The following is an 18,087-nucleotide window of genomic DNA, read 5'->3' on the forward strand; positions in this document are numbered from 1 at the left end:
AAATCGAATTTATATAAACCAAAAATCAAATCGTAGACTTTTCAAAACGGTTCTTTTTTTTTTTTTTTTTTGCACGTCTATTAATTATCATCTTTTAAAAGACAAACCTTATCATCTTTTAAAAGACAAACATTATCAATAAGCCTTTTATACCCAGTTTAAAAATTGCTTTTTTGGTAATAGTCGCCCCACCTTGTAATTTGAGTTCTATTAATTATCATCTCAAAGCGCTATAAGTTTGATTGCAGTAAATGAAGATGACACTTAAAGAACTCAATTACCTTTTTCTATAGCAAGTTCCATAAACAAATCAAAAATCAAAAATCAAAAACAAAACTAGAGAAACCGACTCTTATTAAGTTTTTTATTATTTGAATGCTTAAACTAAGTAAGCTGATGCAGATATATCCCACCTTGTAATTTGACTTCAAATCTTGCACAATACAATACCTACATAAAATATGAATATGTTTTAGAAGATCACAAGAACGCATCCCTGAGTATAATTGATTTATGCAATTTTGGTCCAACTGTTTTCTTTTATTTAAAGCTACAGATATTTTCTTTTTTGAAAAATGGTTAGGTTAGTTAATTATGTGAAATACCTCAAATCATTATGTTGATGTTCATCGAATCCTAGACTGCAGAACCTTCCGGAACTTCTGTACTTGGTCAGAAAGGTTGACTTGTTGACTTGACGATATACTTTGACTGTTGACCTTTTTTCTCCCCTTACGCACCATCGAGTCTTCTGTATCTAAAACATAAGATATCTGCCACAGACAACCCTCACAAGTCAACAATCCAAAAAAATTAAAAATTAAAAATTAAAAAATTAAAAAGGTTTACTTTATATGTGATGCAATTTATCTTGCATTCCATTCTGTTTAATATTCGAAGACCCTCCATTGCATGCATCATTGCTAAATCTTCATCTTCACAAGCATATTTTCTTTTGCTTCTGCATTGACAAGATTAATTAGAGTATTTAGTATTTCTTTTTATTTTTATTTTACTCAATAAATTATCGATATTTTAATTTACCTCTTTAGAAATATCCCGGGCTTCTTTTTCTCTTGAGTGGTTGGAACTGGAAAGGGTGTAAAATTTGGGTCGATTGAAAAAGCTGGTGGTTCTGATGTCTCACATACAGTGTCCATTACCCAAATTGCTAATTGGGTTTGTTTATTTGTTTCTGGTATAAGTGACTGAAAATAAACAAAATTTGTTGGGGTAAAACTAGAAAAAAGATAAAAAAGGAAGAGTAAGTAGTAAGTAGTAAGTAGTAGTTACATGCTCAAATCTATAAATGTTGTCATCATTAACAATAACTCTGGCATTTGCATTATAAAGTTCATCTATGAATCTTTCAGGTTTTCTCATATTTTCATATGCATAGAGATGGAGAAGCTTGTTGTCAACTTCATCACCCGCGATTGCTAGCACCTGTGGAGGGTATTATGGGCATAAAATTCAGAGAATGATGGTTTTAAATTAAATTAAATTAGTATAAATAGAAAAGTGACCTGTTTAGAAAGCTTGTAGATTAGCTTGTCTAATGTGAAGACAGGGAATGCCCAAGTGCCAAGAACAGTTCGACATTCATCTTCATATTTTGCACTATCAATACCACCTCCTAGAAAATTGTAAAGTAAATCCAAGAATCTGAAACCAAAAAAAAAAAAAAAATTAAAATAATTATTGAGCAACAATAATTGAGTGAATTATAGAGCTATTTTAGAGTAGCCATGACACCTAGCATATGAATCATTAGGTGTCTTGTCACTTGAACCCCTCCATTTATCATTAGCAGACTTTTCTTTTGCTTCCTCTAGTCTCAAGTACAACGTCTGTAAATTAAATTTAAAAAAAAAATTATATAAAAATCGGTAGTTTTTGTAACTTTGTATTTGGTAACAATGAGGGTCATACTTGATGGAGTCTGAAGAAAACATAGAAGGAATCACTTCCATAGAAAACCCGAGGACCATTTGTGTCAATACGCGATACTTCAGGGACGTACTTTGCAAGCGGCTTCACTGTATCCAAAAAAAGTTGTGAAAACGGTAGAAGGGTTTCATTTTCATCTCCTTCTTCACCTTCACTCTCGTCCTTGTCAGCATGATCTTCAGGGGACCCGTTCGCCACGTCAGCAGTTTCACTACCTGATCCATCACCATTCTCACTGTCACAAGAGGACCTATGTGCACTTTCCTCACCTTCAATTTCATCATCTTCTCGGAACCTATTATTAGTAGTAGTATTATTATTATTATTAGTCTCTCTAAATGCTGCAAAATTATCCTCTTCAAAATCTCCATTTGGGGATAATTCACCCTCTTCTTTCTCAACTTTATGGTGTCCATTAACACTTGTGGTGGTATTTACATTTTTGCCCTCACTTTGCCTTTTACTTGTTTTTGCAACTTCTTGATTGCCATTTGTGGATTGAGGTGGGCGAGGGGGGACATTAAACATGGGCTCCACAAAAGTAGTCCAGATCTTCATGACCTTATTGAATTGTTCAGGGGTAGAATTTTGTGGAATGTAATATTTCATGAGCTGATATAAGTCTTCATGGACATCCAAATCACAATACTTGAATTCTTGATGTGGTGTGCTGCTTTGTCTTTTCATAGTAAAATGCTGATAGATGTTTTCATTTCTAGACTTCTCTTCACTTATTTCCTTGATTTCTGCCAATAATGCTGCAATATAAAATAAAGAGTAAATTACAGTTTTGGTCTCTGAGTATAGTTTATTTTGCAATTTTAGTCCCAATAACTTTTTCTCGAAATTTTGGTGTTTATTTGAGGTTTTTGTTCCCTGAGTATAGCTGATTTTTGCAATCTTCGTCCCAAAAACATTACAAAAACCTCGAATAAGGACCATAACTGCAAGAATCAGCTATAATCAGGGACCAAATATGTAATTTACTATAAAATAAAACATGAATTATCAATTTTGGTCCCTGAGTATAGTAACCTCAAATAAGGACCAAAACTGCAAGAATCAGCTATACTCAGGGACCAAAAAACATAATTTACTGTAAAATGAAACATGAATTATCAGTTTTGGTCCCTGAGTATAATTTGTTTTTTCAATTTTAGTCCCAATAACTTTCTCTTGCAATTTTGGTGCTTATTTGAGGTTTTTGTAACGTTTTTGGTCCGAGTATAGCTGATTTCTGCAATTTTCGTCCCAAAAACATTACAAAAACCTCAAATAAGGACCAAAACTGCAAGAATGAGCTATACTCAAGGACCAAAAACGTAATTTACTGTAAAATGGAAAATGAATTATCAGACAGTTTTAGTTTACCTTTAGCACTCAAGCTCTTTGAATCCTGCTGTTTAAAATAGAAGCTGCGATGATCGAGTGACTTATGATAGTTTTTAGCATAAATTTCTGCCCAAACTTTATTAAAATCAGAGCGACACCGGGCCCACTCCTCTTGTTTCTGTTTCAAACGAGTTAACACCACTGGCAAAGCAAGAGATGCATTCTTCTTTAATACATCCATCACATCAAGTCCATTATCTCCATATAAACGTTCAATGCACCTCAAATTCAAAGCTGAGTAACAAAAAAAATATCATCAAGAAAAAAAAATTGAATTTCTATCAAGTTTATATAAGTTTCTCACATGTAAAATGATCTTCAACACGAACCACGCTTTCTGTTTTGATTGAATTATCATTAATTTTATCCAAAAGTTCTTCCACACGTTTGGCTGTTACATTCACTGATTCTAATAACATGTCCAATTCAAACCTGACATAAAAGGCATCCATGAAGATTTTACAGAAGGAAAATTAATAAACTTTTATTTATTAATTTTATCTATCTACCTGTCATCTTCACAACGAAATAAGCTTTCTTCATACTGGTTTTTACGCATGTGTTTAAAAGAGTAATCTTCGCTTCCAGATGTAACAGACACCCAATGATCATTCAACACCTCCTCACCTATTGTTGTTCTTTGACTTACTGAAGGAATTGGATACTGTATTGAAAACATCCATTGACAAATAATAAAAACCAATTATATAATAAAGTTGAAGATATAACTGAGTAAACGTACAAGATGTAAGAATTAACTACATTCTTTGGTAGAAGCCGATAACTTGGAGTGCAACGTTCACAGTCAGAAAGGTCAAGTTCATGAATTGGCTTTGCTTGATACTCATCCTTGCTTGGAAGAAAAGATGGCTTAGATTCAGATACATTTTTATCCTCATCATCTGCCCAAAAAAAAAAAGAAAAAAAGTTTATAATCTCAAATGCAAACAGATGCTTATAGTATGCAAATCAAAAAGAACTTTTTTTATTGATGATTACCAGTCCTCTCACTCCGGTCAATGAACCCGTTGACTTCTTCCATAAGATCTGGATGAGCTCCAAGTAGATTATTCACCTAAGGGAAAATAAATGTTTTGTTTAAAAACCAAATAATAATCTTAATGATGATTAAAAAAAAGGGGGGTGGGGGACACAACAATAGTTTACCAGAGATTGCAGCTGTGGTCGAGTGATATTTTCTGTGCAATAATGCACAATGCACTTCAAAAAAGCTTGATAATCATCTGAGTTGTGTAATCTTTCTTTCACCTTTTCACGAAGACAAATCATTTGATCACGCATATCTGTCCAATATTAACTTAAATTAGGTCAAGAAATGGAAAAATATAAATTGTTATAAAGAAGTTTTAATCTTGTTTTGAATTAGGAGATGATACCTTTATGAAATAGTTCAGTAACAGAGTCTTCAAGTGCATTAGTAGATTTACGTTTTTGGGCAACACGATTTGACCCATGATGATGATTACAATCTCTATCTTGTGAATGGTGTTCTCTTTCTTCCCTTTTCACTTTTTCTTTATCACCATGTCTCTTATGCTCCTTCTCAGGTTTTATAAACTTTTCCTCATGATGAGGATCCGCCATGTCAGCGCTGACCTCACGTTCAGCATGACAAGCAATACCTTTCTGCAAATTGTTTCACATTCAGAAGAAATATACACGCAAATTTTACATGAAAAGATGATGTATGAAATTGAGTAAAGATGAGTCAAGAAGGTTGGAAACTACCTTTTCAGAAGGTGGAAGTCTTATTCTGCCAATTGGTGAGCTCCTATCTTCAGGGTGAGGTTTATGGTTCCTACTGGAGTGAACATACTGATTGGATGTTGCTGCTGAAGAATCAGGTAAGAAATTGGTGAACTCCTTGAGAAGGTCTGGCTGGTTATGAAGAAGAGCAGCAACCTGAAGGAAAATGGTAAATGATTGAAGAAATTAAGAACCAAGATCTAAAATATGCAAACATACAGGAAGTGTAAAGTGAAGACAAATAAACAATAGTCTTAAATAGCAAACCTCTTGGTGGACCTCTTTAATGGGTTTGTTTTCCTTTCTGTACATATTCAAAATATCAAGAAAAGATTTGTACACACGATCGTCTCCTTGAAATCTCATCTGCAAGCAAATAGTAATACCATGTTAGATGAAGATTTCCAAAGGAAAGCTATTAGGCACAATCCTGTGATGTTATTATTACCTTAATTTTGTTTACAAATTGAATGGCTTCTTCAAACTCCACAGGCTTCTTAGCATGTGGCTCATCCTCTTCTGAGAGGGTGATTTCAAATCCCTTTGGGAGAAAAGTGTTGAAACCCAATATTAGTTTTCGGTGTCCTTTGAACAGTTCCTTCACCCTAGCTATGACCCCTGTGGTGTCAACCCTACATAAACATAATGATCATACAAGTATCCACATAATGAGAACACTGAAAGGTGGAGGAAGCAACAGTTTAGCCAAACCTTTGTGCTTTGAAATCTTTCATTATATCAAGAAACTCGGAATATTTCTCCTTTTTGTCAAGAAACATATCTTTGACATCCTTGAGATACATAAGGGCATCATTAGTTGTCAACTTTTGTCCACTCCCTCCATTCATCATTTGGGGCTGCCCAGACCTTCATTCCAGAAGATGAGATGAATAAAAATCAAACCATTCATTCAACAGACATCCCTCTCATATTTAACCCTAAACTTGAAGAATTAGATGCCATAAACATATCTTCAGGAATTAAGCATTGACAAAGATCTTACCTTTTTGTTTCAAACCTAAGTGATTACTTCAATTGTGTAGCGAAGTTCAAAGATATCTACTGATATTGACTATAAGAAATAATTACTGATCGAAACTTTTACCATTAAGAAATTAAATTTGAAAAACAAACTACAGACCACAATAATACTATCAAAAAGTACATCAGAAACCACCATAGAGACTTCATAATCAAACTTTCTTCCACACAATGTATATCTAAAGTCAAATAATGTAAAGCATAATCAAAATTTAAGACTTACGATTCTGAATTGATAGGCGGTTTGAGTTGAAAAGCACTCCCGGAAAAATCGTCGTCTCTAGACCTCTTCATCCCTGTAAAACATAACTCTTTCGAAATTCAGTCAATAATTAAACTTTCCTAAGCACTCATAATCCTTCAATTGACAATTAAAATCACCAAATTACCGATCTACGATCAACGCATATTAACAACAATTGACCCCTCTCTACAGATCACCATCAACAATTCCTCATTCTGTAAAACAAAATTTAGCATTAAACCTTGAATTCGAAGAAAAGCATCTAACAATGCGAACAATTACAAAATTAATCAACGATAAATAACCTCGCTGTAATCACCAAAAAGATCGTCTATTTTCTTCAACTTTACTTCAATTTCACCGTTGATACTTTCAAATTTTAGTCATACACATGTGTGTCTATCTACACTCTCTGGTCTCTGTGATTGTGTGTGTTATCAAACCACAAACTCTGTGATTGAATGCAGATACTGAATCTAAAAACCTGTAGATAGAATTTAGAGAGAGCTGGTTGTATGTATCTATAGGCTATACATATTATAAAAGGTGTATGTATATATTAACACACAGTTTAGCGTGTTTGTGCGTGTACCAGAGAAGAAAACGGGAGAAGAGAGCAAGGGTCTAAGACTGTAGAGATGGTCCTCTTGAAATCTTTTGTTATTGTGAACTGGGTGACCGGGAACCGATGATTGCCGGTTACTCGGTGCTGTGCTTAAGTGAATCTTAGGGCCAAGTGGACATGAACAAAGGGTAAAATTGTCTTTTAGAAAGAGAGGGTTTTATTGAAAAGTAATACAGGATCAAAAAGGATTTGGGGTTAAGTTCGGTGGGTTTGACCGAAGTCAAAAGGGTCACCTTTGATTTTGGTGAAGTTTGCGGATGAGTTACTTGTAGCGAGTACTAGGGTTTTGAATGTTTTTTCAGATGTTATAATTAAATGGTGGATAAATATAATGGTTCTGATACTTAATCTTGAATCTAAGACTATACTTAATCTTGAATCTAATATGGACCCGTCAAGTCCTCCACCCACCAACCAACCTTATGGATCGACCAACGTGGGTAAGGTGGTGCCCGATTTGCATGCAGATTAAACTGTTGTTGGGCCGAAGACATGATCTCCTCCGTTTTTCGGTGCATGAAGAGAGAAAGGAGAAAATCATGCATAAACTTTGGAGAAATTTTAACAATTAGTATCAAAATAGTTTACCATTTTCCGGTCACATTTGGCATGCCAAAAGCGCATTAGCCAAATGCTCCAGCCTTAACACAAAAGCTTCATTGTGTTCTTCAACGCGTCTTTCAGGTCATCAGTATTCAAGTCATATTTAACAATCTTCATCTTGCCTTAGTATACTCCAAGTTCCATAAACCAATAACTTCTTGTTTTTTTTCCATGTTCTCTAAGATTAATTAGTTGTTAATTTACATTCCTATATATTTGTAAGTTCCCTTTGGAGTGATATTAAGCATAAAATTGCTCTATACACGTCTCTCTCTTCTCTTGAATTTCTTAGTGGTTGACCATATCGCATATGATCTTTATCTATTTGTGTTTTCATTGATTCCTCGACATGCCTCCCAAACATGTGCCACCCACTCGAAGAATTTTTGACTCTAATGGTGGAAAACATCTCCAAGCTCATATCCTTTACCTACCTCAACATCGATAAATCTTAACCACTCAACCTACATCTCAATCCTAACTCGACATCATATAACTAGCAACCGCAATGCAATCATCTCCACGGAAGTCAAACCAGTGGCGGAACCATAAAATTTTACAGGGGTAGCAAAAAAAATCTCCGATAAATAATAAGATATTTTTATATTACGATTTCAATAAATATAACAAACTAGCATATTACATTTTAAAATTGACCTATCGTGAAGCATGGAGTAAAAGACTCAATAACAAGTTTTTTTTTTAATTATTGTAGCACCATAATGGTTTTCAACTTTCCACCAGCTTCTTCGTTAATTTACATATTGGGCTAATTGAATAGATTGGGCTACTAAATGGACTAATATTTATTAGGTAGATTAATTTATTTGGGCTAGTAGTTGCATATATTTTGGACATGGGGTGCACCATATATTTAAAAAAAAAATCTACTTTTTTAAAATTGTAAGGAGAAAACGAGGGGTAGCATATGATACCCCTACCAACCAAGTAGCTCTGTCTATGAGTCAAACTCGACATACAACCATCATCCTCCAAAAAACGACCTAAAAAGTACAAACTCAATCACAAATGTAACTCCCACATGACCCACCCACTACCATTGACAAACAAATGGCATCCTCATAAGTCATAATTATTGAAATCGATCCTCACAACGAGTAGATGATTATGGACCATTCATTGTGCTTGAATGCATTAGTAAATAGTAAGTTCGCTTATCGCATATATCTTCCATCAAACTTAATAATTCACTCGATCTTCCATGTGTCTCTTTTATGACCTTGTAAGTCCAATCCACGTCGTTGGCGCTACCACTCTCTAATGCCAACATCAATCATCACCCCGTCGAACAACCGAAAAGCATACCTAATAGTACTCACATATTGAAACAACATAGAGAAAAAATTTATCAAATGGAAATGTCAATACACCTCAGACCTGGGAAAACCAAGAGGATCATCACAAAAGTTGTCTTTGATATTGAGGACAAGCTCCCTCTCGAGATGGAGGGTATTGATACAAATCTGACTATTAGGTTAAGTCCCTCGCTCAACAACCTTATGGATCGACCCATAGAGGTTGGTCGACGCTCTGCTTGCTTTGCGGGTTAAACCACTACCTAGCCCAATACTTGGGGCATGTTCGACGCGGAACGTTTGAGAGCTTCTAACTTCTAGCTTCTAGCGTTTGGCAAAATGCTCCGTTGTGAACAGAAAGTCACGTTTGGCACTACAAGTTTCTAGCGTTTAGTTTAAACAAAACGCTTCAAATCCAAATGTTACTTCACGTAGCGTTTAACAAAACGCTACCAGCTACTTTTGCCCAACACACCATTGGTTTTCAGCATTTTTCCAATTTTCCAATTTTCCAATGCACAAAGAGAGAAAGAGAAAATAATCCAAAAACTTGGGAGAAATCTTAGCAACTATCATCAACAATGTAATTTACCATTTTCCTTGTGGATTTTCTTGTTCCCTAATTTTTCCTTAGTATCCTTTTGAATATAATGAATATGGTACAATCAAAATCTATACAAAATAAATAGTAAAATAAAAATATAGTGTTTGTTACCAGAACGAGAAAGCTTTCATACATCATCAAGGAGTTTTATTGAAAAATAATAGAACTCGTTACTAAATAAGTACTCATCCCTTTATATTTCGAAAACAATTATTTTTATATAAATTAAGTGAGTTGTTTATAATCATTATTCTTCGGTATAGCATAAATAAGATATTTATTTTAATTGATATGCAATAACATCTACTTACCATTTACCAAAGATAGCTACTTGACATTTCTTTTTACTGATACACCTAATAATCACAATATATCAACAAATATATTCCAAAAATAATAATAATTTCAAACAAATATATGTCACAAAAAATAGTATACAATTTTAAGTGATTATACTCGTTCATACTTCAACATAAAATCAAATTTTTGCACATTAGTTTAATTTAAATTAAACTAATCAACCAAACCACATTAGAATAGTTAATTTAAATTTTAAAATGCATAAGAAGTGATCACTATAATTCCGTTTAATTCAATTAAACTATTTCCTAAATCAACATAGAAACTTTCCATCTTAAAATTATTTCCATTTGTGAAATCGAATCCCGTTATGTGCTCAATCAAGAATCAAGATAGACATGTTTTCCTATATCAAGGATTATTTTTTCCTTTGTTGAACAACTAGTTTCCGATATCAAGGTCCAAGGAGAATTATTTCCTTTGTTGAACAACTAGACATACGGCTTTAAAGATCAGCAAAAATTGCATGTGCGAAAATGTTTATTTTAAATATAAATTTCTAAATTAAAAGAATTGGTTTTGTAATCTAGAAAGAGATGGCAGTATAACTTGTTGTCCTAATCCACTCATCATTTTTCAAAATGAAGACAACCATTAATCTCCAAATGTTGCGTCTAAGTCGTATCTAGGCTCAAAAAAAATTGACAAACTTTTTTTTTGAAAATTAAGTACATATATACACATTTGAATGTTCATATGTGTGCATGTATGCACATTTAGTGTTTTTGTAACCTCCAATTTTGGGATGTTTCAATATTCAGGAAGACGGACTTAATTTGACATGAGAATATCTCAGACTTTTAGGGTTGAAGTTTGGACCTTAGAGGAATGAGGTTTTGGGTTAAGAGTATAAGATTTTAGATATAAGGTTGATTTTGGGTTAGAAGGCAGTTTGGGCTTAAGCTGATTTGGGCCTTGCTAGACCAGGCCTATCATGACACAACACATAGGATGTCACAGTACGATTTTCGTTGCATCGCAAGCTCATGTGTTTAGGATTTACTTTGTATTTAAGGGCATGATCACTTGGAATTAGGTCATTCATCAGCTTCCAACTTCTCGAAACGTTCCTTACCCTAACCTCCATGCTTGAGTTTTGAGTGTTTAAGTCTCTTTTGATAAAGCTTGATGGTACAGGAAGTCTTTCTCGGTGCAAGAAAACTGGAACATCGTACAGGAACGGGTATGATCTTGTCGACGGGATCTATCTGGAGCGTGCTTATTTTATGAAGTCATTGTCTTGTCCAAATTATCGCAAAAGGTTGAAGTTTAAGAGAGCTCAAGAGAAGGCGAGAAAGGATGTTGAACGAGCACTTGCGGTTTTGAAAAAACGTTGGCATATTCTTAAATATCCCCCCCCCCTTATTTGGAGGAGAAGAAAATTAGTGATGTGATGTATACTTGTATCATATTGCATAATATGATTATTGAAGACGAAGGAAATGCAATATGTGAGTATAACGAAAACGAGATCGTTCCACCAATTTGATGTGATTTGGATCTTCATTTACATCGACTCATGCGCGAGCCAAAATTATTTCTTCCTCTTTGCTCCATATACGAACTATTTTGAAAGATGAAGAAGGTTAGAAGATGATAGAAAATATAAAAGGGTAGAAGAGTTGAATGATAAGGTTTGAATGTGGTGAAAAATGAAGAATTGTGTTGGTATTTATAGTAGATGATGGAAGGTTTAAAATTTGAAATTTTGAAAAAAAATAGCTATATTTTGAAAATGGATTTTTTTTTTAAATTGGGTATTTTTGGAGAGACTGTAGATGTAGTCTTCAAAAGAATGGACTTTACCATACAAAAAGGCTTAGCGGCACAACTTGTTGTCCGTTTACTTTCTCATTCATATGTACGATGATAACTAAAATTTATTGTCTTTAATATAAAAAAAAAAAGCAAACATATACACACATAACGGTTTCTTTCTCATCGTATACCTTCACCGAGTTTGGCCACCGAATTTGGCATGCCGAGTTGGTGGTGTCGTGTTTATCAATGCTAGCTCAGACATGCCGAGCCTTGCCATAGCCACCCCCCCTGCAATAATGTAAAGATACCGTGTGTAAACGGCTCTTTGGAGCCTATATAAAGGGCTTTGCCCTTAGTAAATAAAGCAGAGTGATTTGTGATTATAAGATTTGAGTTGTTCTCAATCTTCTTCTGTTGAAATAGCTCGTCTATTTCTGAATAGCAGAACCCTATCCAAACATATCCATATATTCATATAAACATATCAAACCCAGACAATCCATCCATCGTCAATCCATTCCGACGCATCATTCAGGTATATTCTTTCTTAATTTTATTAATTCCGCCATGTTTCCCCCATCCCCTCCCCTTAGAATTAGATCCTCTATGATTAAAACTATTTTTTATTTTTATTTTTTACACCAATTTTGATTTTGTGATATTTCTCTCAACCTAAGGAATAGGTTAATACTATTTTATTTGTTACAGTGTTTTTTTTAAAAGATTTTTACCATGAAAAACTTTAAAAACTTGATAACAAATCATGATTTTCGTAAAACTTGAACAATTATAGTACGAAGAACAATTTCACAATATGGAAAGTACATTTTGCAATTCTAAATTATTATGAATTTTGGTTTTTTAAAACACTCAGCAGATTAATGTGCTAATATTTGGGTCCCCTTATATATATTTTAGGGGCATTCATTCTCTTTGTTTAGTCTATGTTTTGTTGTTTACATTTTCGGTTTTAAACTCTTTGTATCATCTAAAAGTCAGAAAAAATTTCCCATGAATTGGAATTTCATTGCTCAACAGATTAAATACTATTACATGGGTATGAGGCCAATGGGCCGTCGTATGCAATACAATACGCTAAATAAAGCCTTATACAAATATAGATATACATGGAAACATATATAGACTAATATCATCGTCCACTTTTCCGTTAGCTTTTAGTTAAAAAGTAGCACAAATAATGTTAGGCCAAACGGTCGTTATGTATGTATAGAATTTATTAGTTTTAGGTTCATTAAATAAATTATACTTTCCTTTTAATTCAATTAATATCGTCAATATTATATAATATATACAGACAATATCAAATATGACAATCATGAATAATAGGTTAAATAAACAAGTTAAATAATCTTGGGAGAGCATTTAATGTCATATTCGGTCACTTAATTTTGGGTTTTATACTCGTATGATCATTTAACTTGATTTACGTTTTAAAAAATCATTTAACTTGATAGTTTCTTCTAAAATGGTCGATATAACCGGTTATACCTCATTATCGATAATTCTTTTTAGGGTTAAGATCATATTTGGTCACTTAGCTTTTGGTTTTGTGTTTATTTTGTCACTTAACTTTTGGTTTATGTTTATTTGGTCTATTGACTTTTGGTTTATGTTCATTTGGTCACTTAACTTTTTGATGAGGAATTAAGAAGTTGGGTATAATCGGTCATAGTGATCATTTGGGACAAAACTATCAACTTAAATGACTTTTAAAACTCAAACTAAATTAAGTGACCTAACAAGCATAAACCTAGAAGTTAAGCGAATAAATATAACCTTAACCCTTTAAAGAAAATATCAAAATGAGATTGTGTTAAGGTTTTCTCTAGGTGAAACATTTATACTATATCTATTTAGACTTTAAATATTTTACATAAAAATATTTGCAACAATAAAACTACAAAAACTAAAGGGTAAATTACTATAGGGTAATGAACTCTTATGTTTGTTTATATTTCGTCACTTTTTTTTTTACAAAATATTCTAGTAAACAGTCATTTTGTGTTCAATACATACCCTTACAACCGACAATAACTTGTATTGTCAGTTTCATAATATATTCCATGGAAGTTTGAAAAAAAAATATTAACTTTTTTTTAAGCCATTAACCCAACTTTCATTAATCCAAAATACGTTTGACACTACTAATAGTCATTTCATAACTGCTAACTGACATTAATCCCTAGCCTAAAAACATTAAACTAGATTAACTATAAACATAACAAACAACAGAAAGATTATTTATTTGAAAGTGAACAACTTCCATTTTAGTGACTTTATGGATGTTAATGAGACCAAACGGGGAGGAAGTAGCACCCCTCTATCACTTTGGAATTCCCTACTCCCCATCCCCTGTGTTTGTGCCTTTACCCCGACCCCGTCCCTGAATTCCAATATCACCTCCAGTATTGTCTTTGTTTCTCCTCTTTGGCTCGAAATCCCCCATTTAACCTTCATTACCCTATTTTTCACTGGTTTGTTTGTTTAACCTCACATATTAGTCATTAGACTAACTATTCAAATATATAACATATATTACACAACAGATACTCTAACTTTAATGTTTATTTTAATACATAAAAACATTTAAAATATGATAATTATTTCAATGGGTGGGGTATTTGGGACGAGGCTTATCGCCCCCACCCTCGCCCTGAAAAACTAAATGGGAAACCCACCCCAAACTCGAAAACATTGTAAAAATATCCTCATACGGAAACAGGGTCTCGTAGGGTCAGAGTCCCACGAGGGTTTGTGACACCCCTAGTGACTCTGATTGTTCTCTAACAACCAAAGTTTGTGGTCCATCTTCATCTTGTATATGTTCATCTTTATGTTCCAATGCAACAACTTTCAAGGTAAAACACAAGCTTCCATTTCATATATCTTCCTTGACTTGAACTTCTTGGTTGAACCTTCTAGATCGACTACTCCTACTAAAATTCCTTTGAGTCTTGAAAAACAAATAAAATGGTTTAAGAATGATCATAAAACAAAAGGGCATAACTTGGTTTACCATGGAGTTAGGGCACACTCTGAACCTTCTTCCATGGTTGTTTTCGGTCCAAGATGTCCTCCAATGAGAAGGTAACCCACAATCTCAAGGATTTTCGAAATGCATTTCATGATTTTGTTTGAAAGAGTAAAAAGAATACATGGTCGATTGTCCGATTTTATGGCACAAGTAAGGAAGACGGTGAATAAAGACCTTACATAACAAATTCTCTCAAATATCAACCATGCTTTAACCCATAGTAACTAATCCTAAGTATATTTTTGAACAAAAAATGTCAGTTTATGGTAATGGTGTACAAAAAAGTGTACAGACAAAAAATGACTAAATATAAATAAAAATGATATTTGTTACCCTAGAAGGTCATTTTCTAAAATTAAACATGGGCTTTATTTTTATTTTTATTTAATCGTCAACAAGCCATACGCTTGTGCTTGTAGACATCAGCTAGGAATATTTGATGTAACAATTGATTAATTCTGATATTTTTCCTATTTTGTTACTTTACCTAAGAAAGAGTTGTTCAAAGTGTATAATAAATCCAATTAATGTCCAATAATAAGATAGGGTCGTTACTTTATCCATTTATGATACTTTGGCCCATTGAAGCCCATTGGATAGTTTCAACTTCAAGAATGTCATATAGTCATATGAGTATACGTCTGTACGACATACAGTCATACATCACCCCAAAATTAAAAATCCATCTTCCAATCCTTACAACAAATGCTAAAAACCATGTTTAAAGACTTTTTAAGGGTTAACATAAGAATTAATATTTTTTATGATAACATATAATATTGAATTTTCAAACTTCCTTCTTAAAGCATTATGCTCCAAGATTATACGTGGCATATCAGTGTGTAACCTTTTAATTTGAAATTTGACAACATGGCCTAGCTTAATGTGTTCTTTTTGCAATGTCACCTTCCACCTAGGATATCTTATTGACATGGCAAAAAGAGGTTTAGAAAAAATATTTACCTAAATTTCACCTTATTATTGCATCTATCTCTAACTTTTCCTTATTATGACATTGTGCATTCATTTTTATTTTTTTTGAGATTTTATTTTAATAATAAATAAATAAACGAGTCAATATTTATTGGTTTGGTTTATCTCAATTCATGGTTCTTCACATTTAAAATTTTTTAAACAAATAAATGAGGATGGTTTGATTAATCAAAAGTCAAAACCAATCATTCTTGAGAAACAATGAAAACTCGGCCTAATATAAGAAAATTTGAATCAACCACTACTTACCAGTGATAAAAGCTCATCTTCATATTAGAATTTGAGCTAATGATGTCACTTTTAAGTGAGCTATAAAACCTCGAGAAAGAACGAAAGGATTTTCTTGAAATAGTTGGCTTCTAAGGGTCTCTAGATTCTATATATCTTGCAAGCATTGCTCATGAATTAGTAATAATAAAAAAAGCCAATATAGGACTTAGATACTATATTGTTTCTTATTTAAAAATGGCTCATGAATTATTAATAATAAAAAAGGACAAAAAAGAAACCACTGAATATTACTTTAGGTTAAAAGGAAATAATAATAATAATAATAATAATAATAATATTTTATTATTATTATCATTTTTATTATTTTTTTTAGCGTCACACTTTTTATTTGCTATTATACATTTATATTTCTATATTAGATGTAAGACTCATTTATTACATGGGTTCATTTCAAAAAAATATGAAAATTCTAAACATTTAAAAAAGTTTGAGATTATAATAATTGAATTATTAAAATTAAAATGTTTTTTTTAATTTAAATTTTAAACAAATAATTTAGATAAATAAACAAAGGAAACTAATGAAGTTTTAATTTAAAAATGTTCAAAATAGAAGGAAAATCAATTATTGAAATTGATATGCATTTATTGTTATATTTATTGCAATTATTACATTTAAATATCATATAGAATTTAATAAAATGGAAAAAACCATAAAATGTCATGTGGAAAAAAATTAATTGAAAAATAACCACAAAATGACATGTGGCCAAATCAATAAAAGTGTGACATGTGACAAAAAGATTTTCATTTATTAGAGTAGATTTCCTTATGTTACGTTTGGCGTGTCATATTTGGATTATAAGCTAATTATTTTTCTAGTTTTCACGTTGTTATTGTTGTTAAAATAAAAATCAGTTTATGAGTTAGTTTTTTTTTAAAAGCTACTCATGTTAGTTTTTTAACAAACTTATTGAGCTTTATTTATTTATTTATTAAAAAAAAAACTTCCAAATATACGATCTATTAATTATTAATAAAAATTCAATCTTTTACATATATTTTTCCTGTAATTTTATATATTTCAGATAACTTATTAATTACTTCTATCAAACATCATTTTTTATTAGCTAGTCCACCAAATATAATCTTATTAAGAATTTGTATTTTGATAAATCTACTCATTGTAGCAAGGACTCATTGTAGCATCCACCAACCCTCAAGATGACTTCCATCATCACATCCGAAGAGCATCATCTCGTATGAGTTGCAAACTCATGTCCGTCCCAGAGGGTGGGTGGTAGGGGCGACAGTCCATGACCCATCTTTTAAAGGGGTTCAAAATTTTTATGGAAATTGTTATATTTAGAAGACAGTAAAAGTAAATTTTTTTCAATTATTGAGTGATTATAAAAAACTTGATCATATTTGTGTATTTTAAGGTCCCATATTTTTCTCTCGCTCTGGGCTCAAAATATGTTTGGAACGACCTTATGTATATATTGCTCACTTTGTGGCGGCTGACTAAAGAAAAACATAGTCAAATCTATATTGGAGTTTAAACTTAGAATATATGGTTGCTGAAATTCGAATACATGTTTGTTTATGCGAGGAATCCCCATAAAACTAGCAATGCTATACAGTCAGGGTACTAAACATCATGTCAACAAAGTTCCAGTAGAGAAATTAGCTACATCTTAAGTCGATAATTGTAGTTTTGTATAATGAGTAAAATTTTCAAGTTGCAGTATTTTAATAAGATATTTAGTTAATCTACAATGTTAAGAAAAACAAAAACACCTTGTTCATTCCTGCGTTTAATCTACTTTTTAATGTTATTTAAGCACACGGCAAAAGCACACAAGTATTAGACACTTGCTTCACACACGCACACACACATTAAAAAAAAAAACTTTATGTTATTTGATAATAGATCTTAAAGTTATTAAAAGTCCTTTACATATGCGCAAGTGAAATACAAAAAGTAAATTTGTTTCCCATGACCCTAACTTTAGTTTATAGAAACTTTTCATTAGGTTGCTCGCAACTCCCCCATGTCAAAGCTTATCCACATTGTAGTACCAATTATAGATTTAAAGTACCAAAATTACCCTTGAGAGTTGAGAGCATCACATATGCAAGCTAC

General features: G+C 32.4%; 1 protein-coding gene across 1 annotated transcript; it reads right to left on the reverse strand.

The window, feature by feature from the left end:
• Positions 1–264: 264 nt before the first annotated feature.
• LOC145169397 (paired amphipathic helix protein Sin3-like 3) lies at positions 265–7,029 on the reverse strand. Its single transcript, XM_079087959.1, has 22 exons — positions 6,700–7,029; positions 6,540–6,609; positions 6,374–6,446; positions 5,821–5,976; positions 5,558–5,741; positions 5,377–5,475; positions 5,092–5,265; positions 4,740–4,989; positions 4,510–4,646; positions 4,342–4,417; positions 4,105–4,244; positions 3,852–4,006; positions 3,647–3,774; positions 3,322–3,576; positions 1,933–2,708; positions 1,756–1,850; positions 1,527–1,665; positions 1,294–1,446; positions 1,045–1,208; positions 850–961; positions 606–773; positions 265–450 (listed from the first exon to the last, which is right to left on the reverse strand). The coding sequence occupies exons 3-21, from the start codon at positions 6,442–6,444 to the stop codon at positions 627–629; spliced, it is 3,411 nt and encodes a 1,136-aa protein (XP_078944085.1). The 5' UTR covers positions 6,445–6,446; positions 6,540–6,609; positions 6,700–7,029; the 3' UTR covers positions 265–450; positions 606–626.
• Positions 7,030–18,087: the final 11,058 nt, after the last annotated feature.

This window comes from Lactuca virosa, chromosome 4 (genome assembly GCF_052849685.1).
Source record: "Lactuca virosa cultivar CGN04683 chromosome 4, Lactuca_virosa_CGN04683_v6, whole genome shotgun sequence".
NCBI lineage: Eukaryota > Viridiplantae > Streptophyta > Magnoliopsida > Asterales > Asteraceae > Lactuca > Lactuca virosa.

What these genes read in the sequence shown, in the direction of transcription:
- LOC145169397 (XM_079087959.1), bottom strand. Translation starts at nt 6,444, where the DNA reads ATGAAGAGGTCTAGAGACGACGATTTTTCCGGGAGTGCTTTTCAACTC. An exon ending in GACTTCCACCTTCTGAAAAG is followed by an intron (nt 4,990 to 5,091) that starts GTAGTTTCCAAC and finishes AACAATTTGCAG; the next exon opens with AAAGGTATTGCTTGTCATGC. An exon ending in ATCGGCTTCTACCAAAGAAT is followed by an intron (nt 4,007 to 4,104) that starts GTAGTTAATTCT and finishes TTTTCAATACAG; the next exon opens with TATCCAATTCCTTCAGTAAG.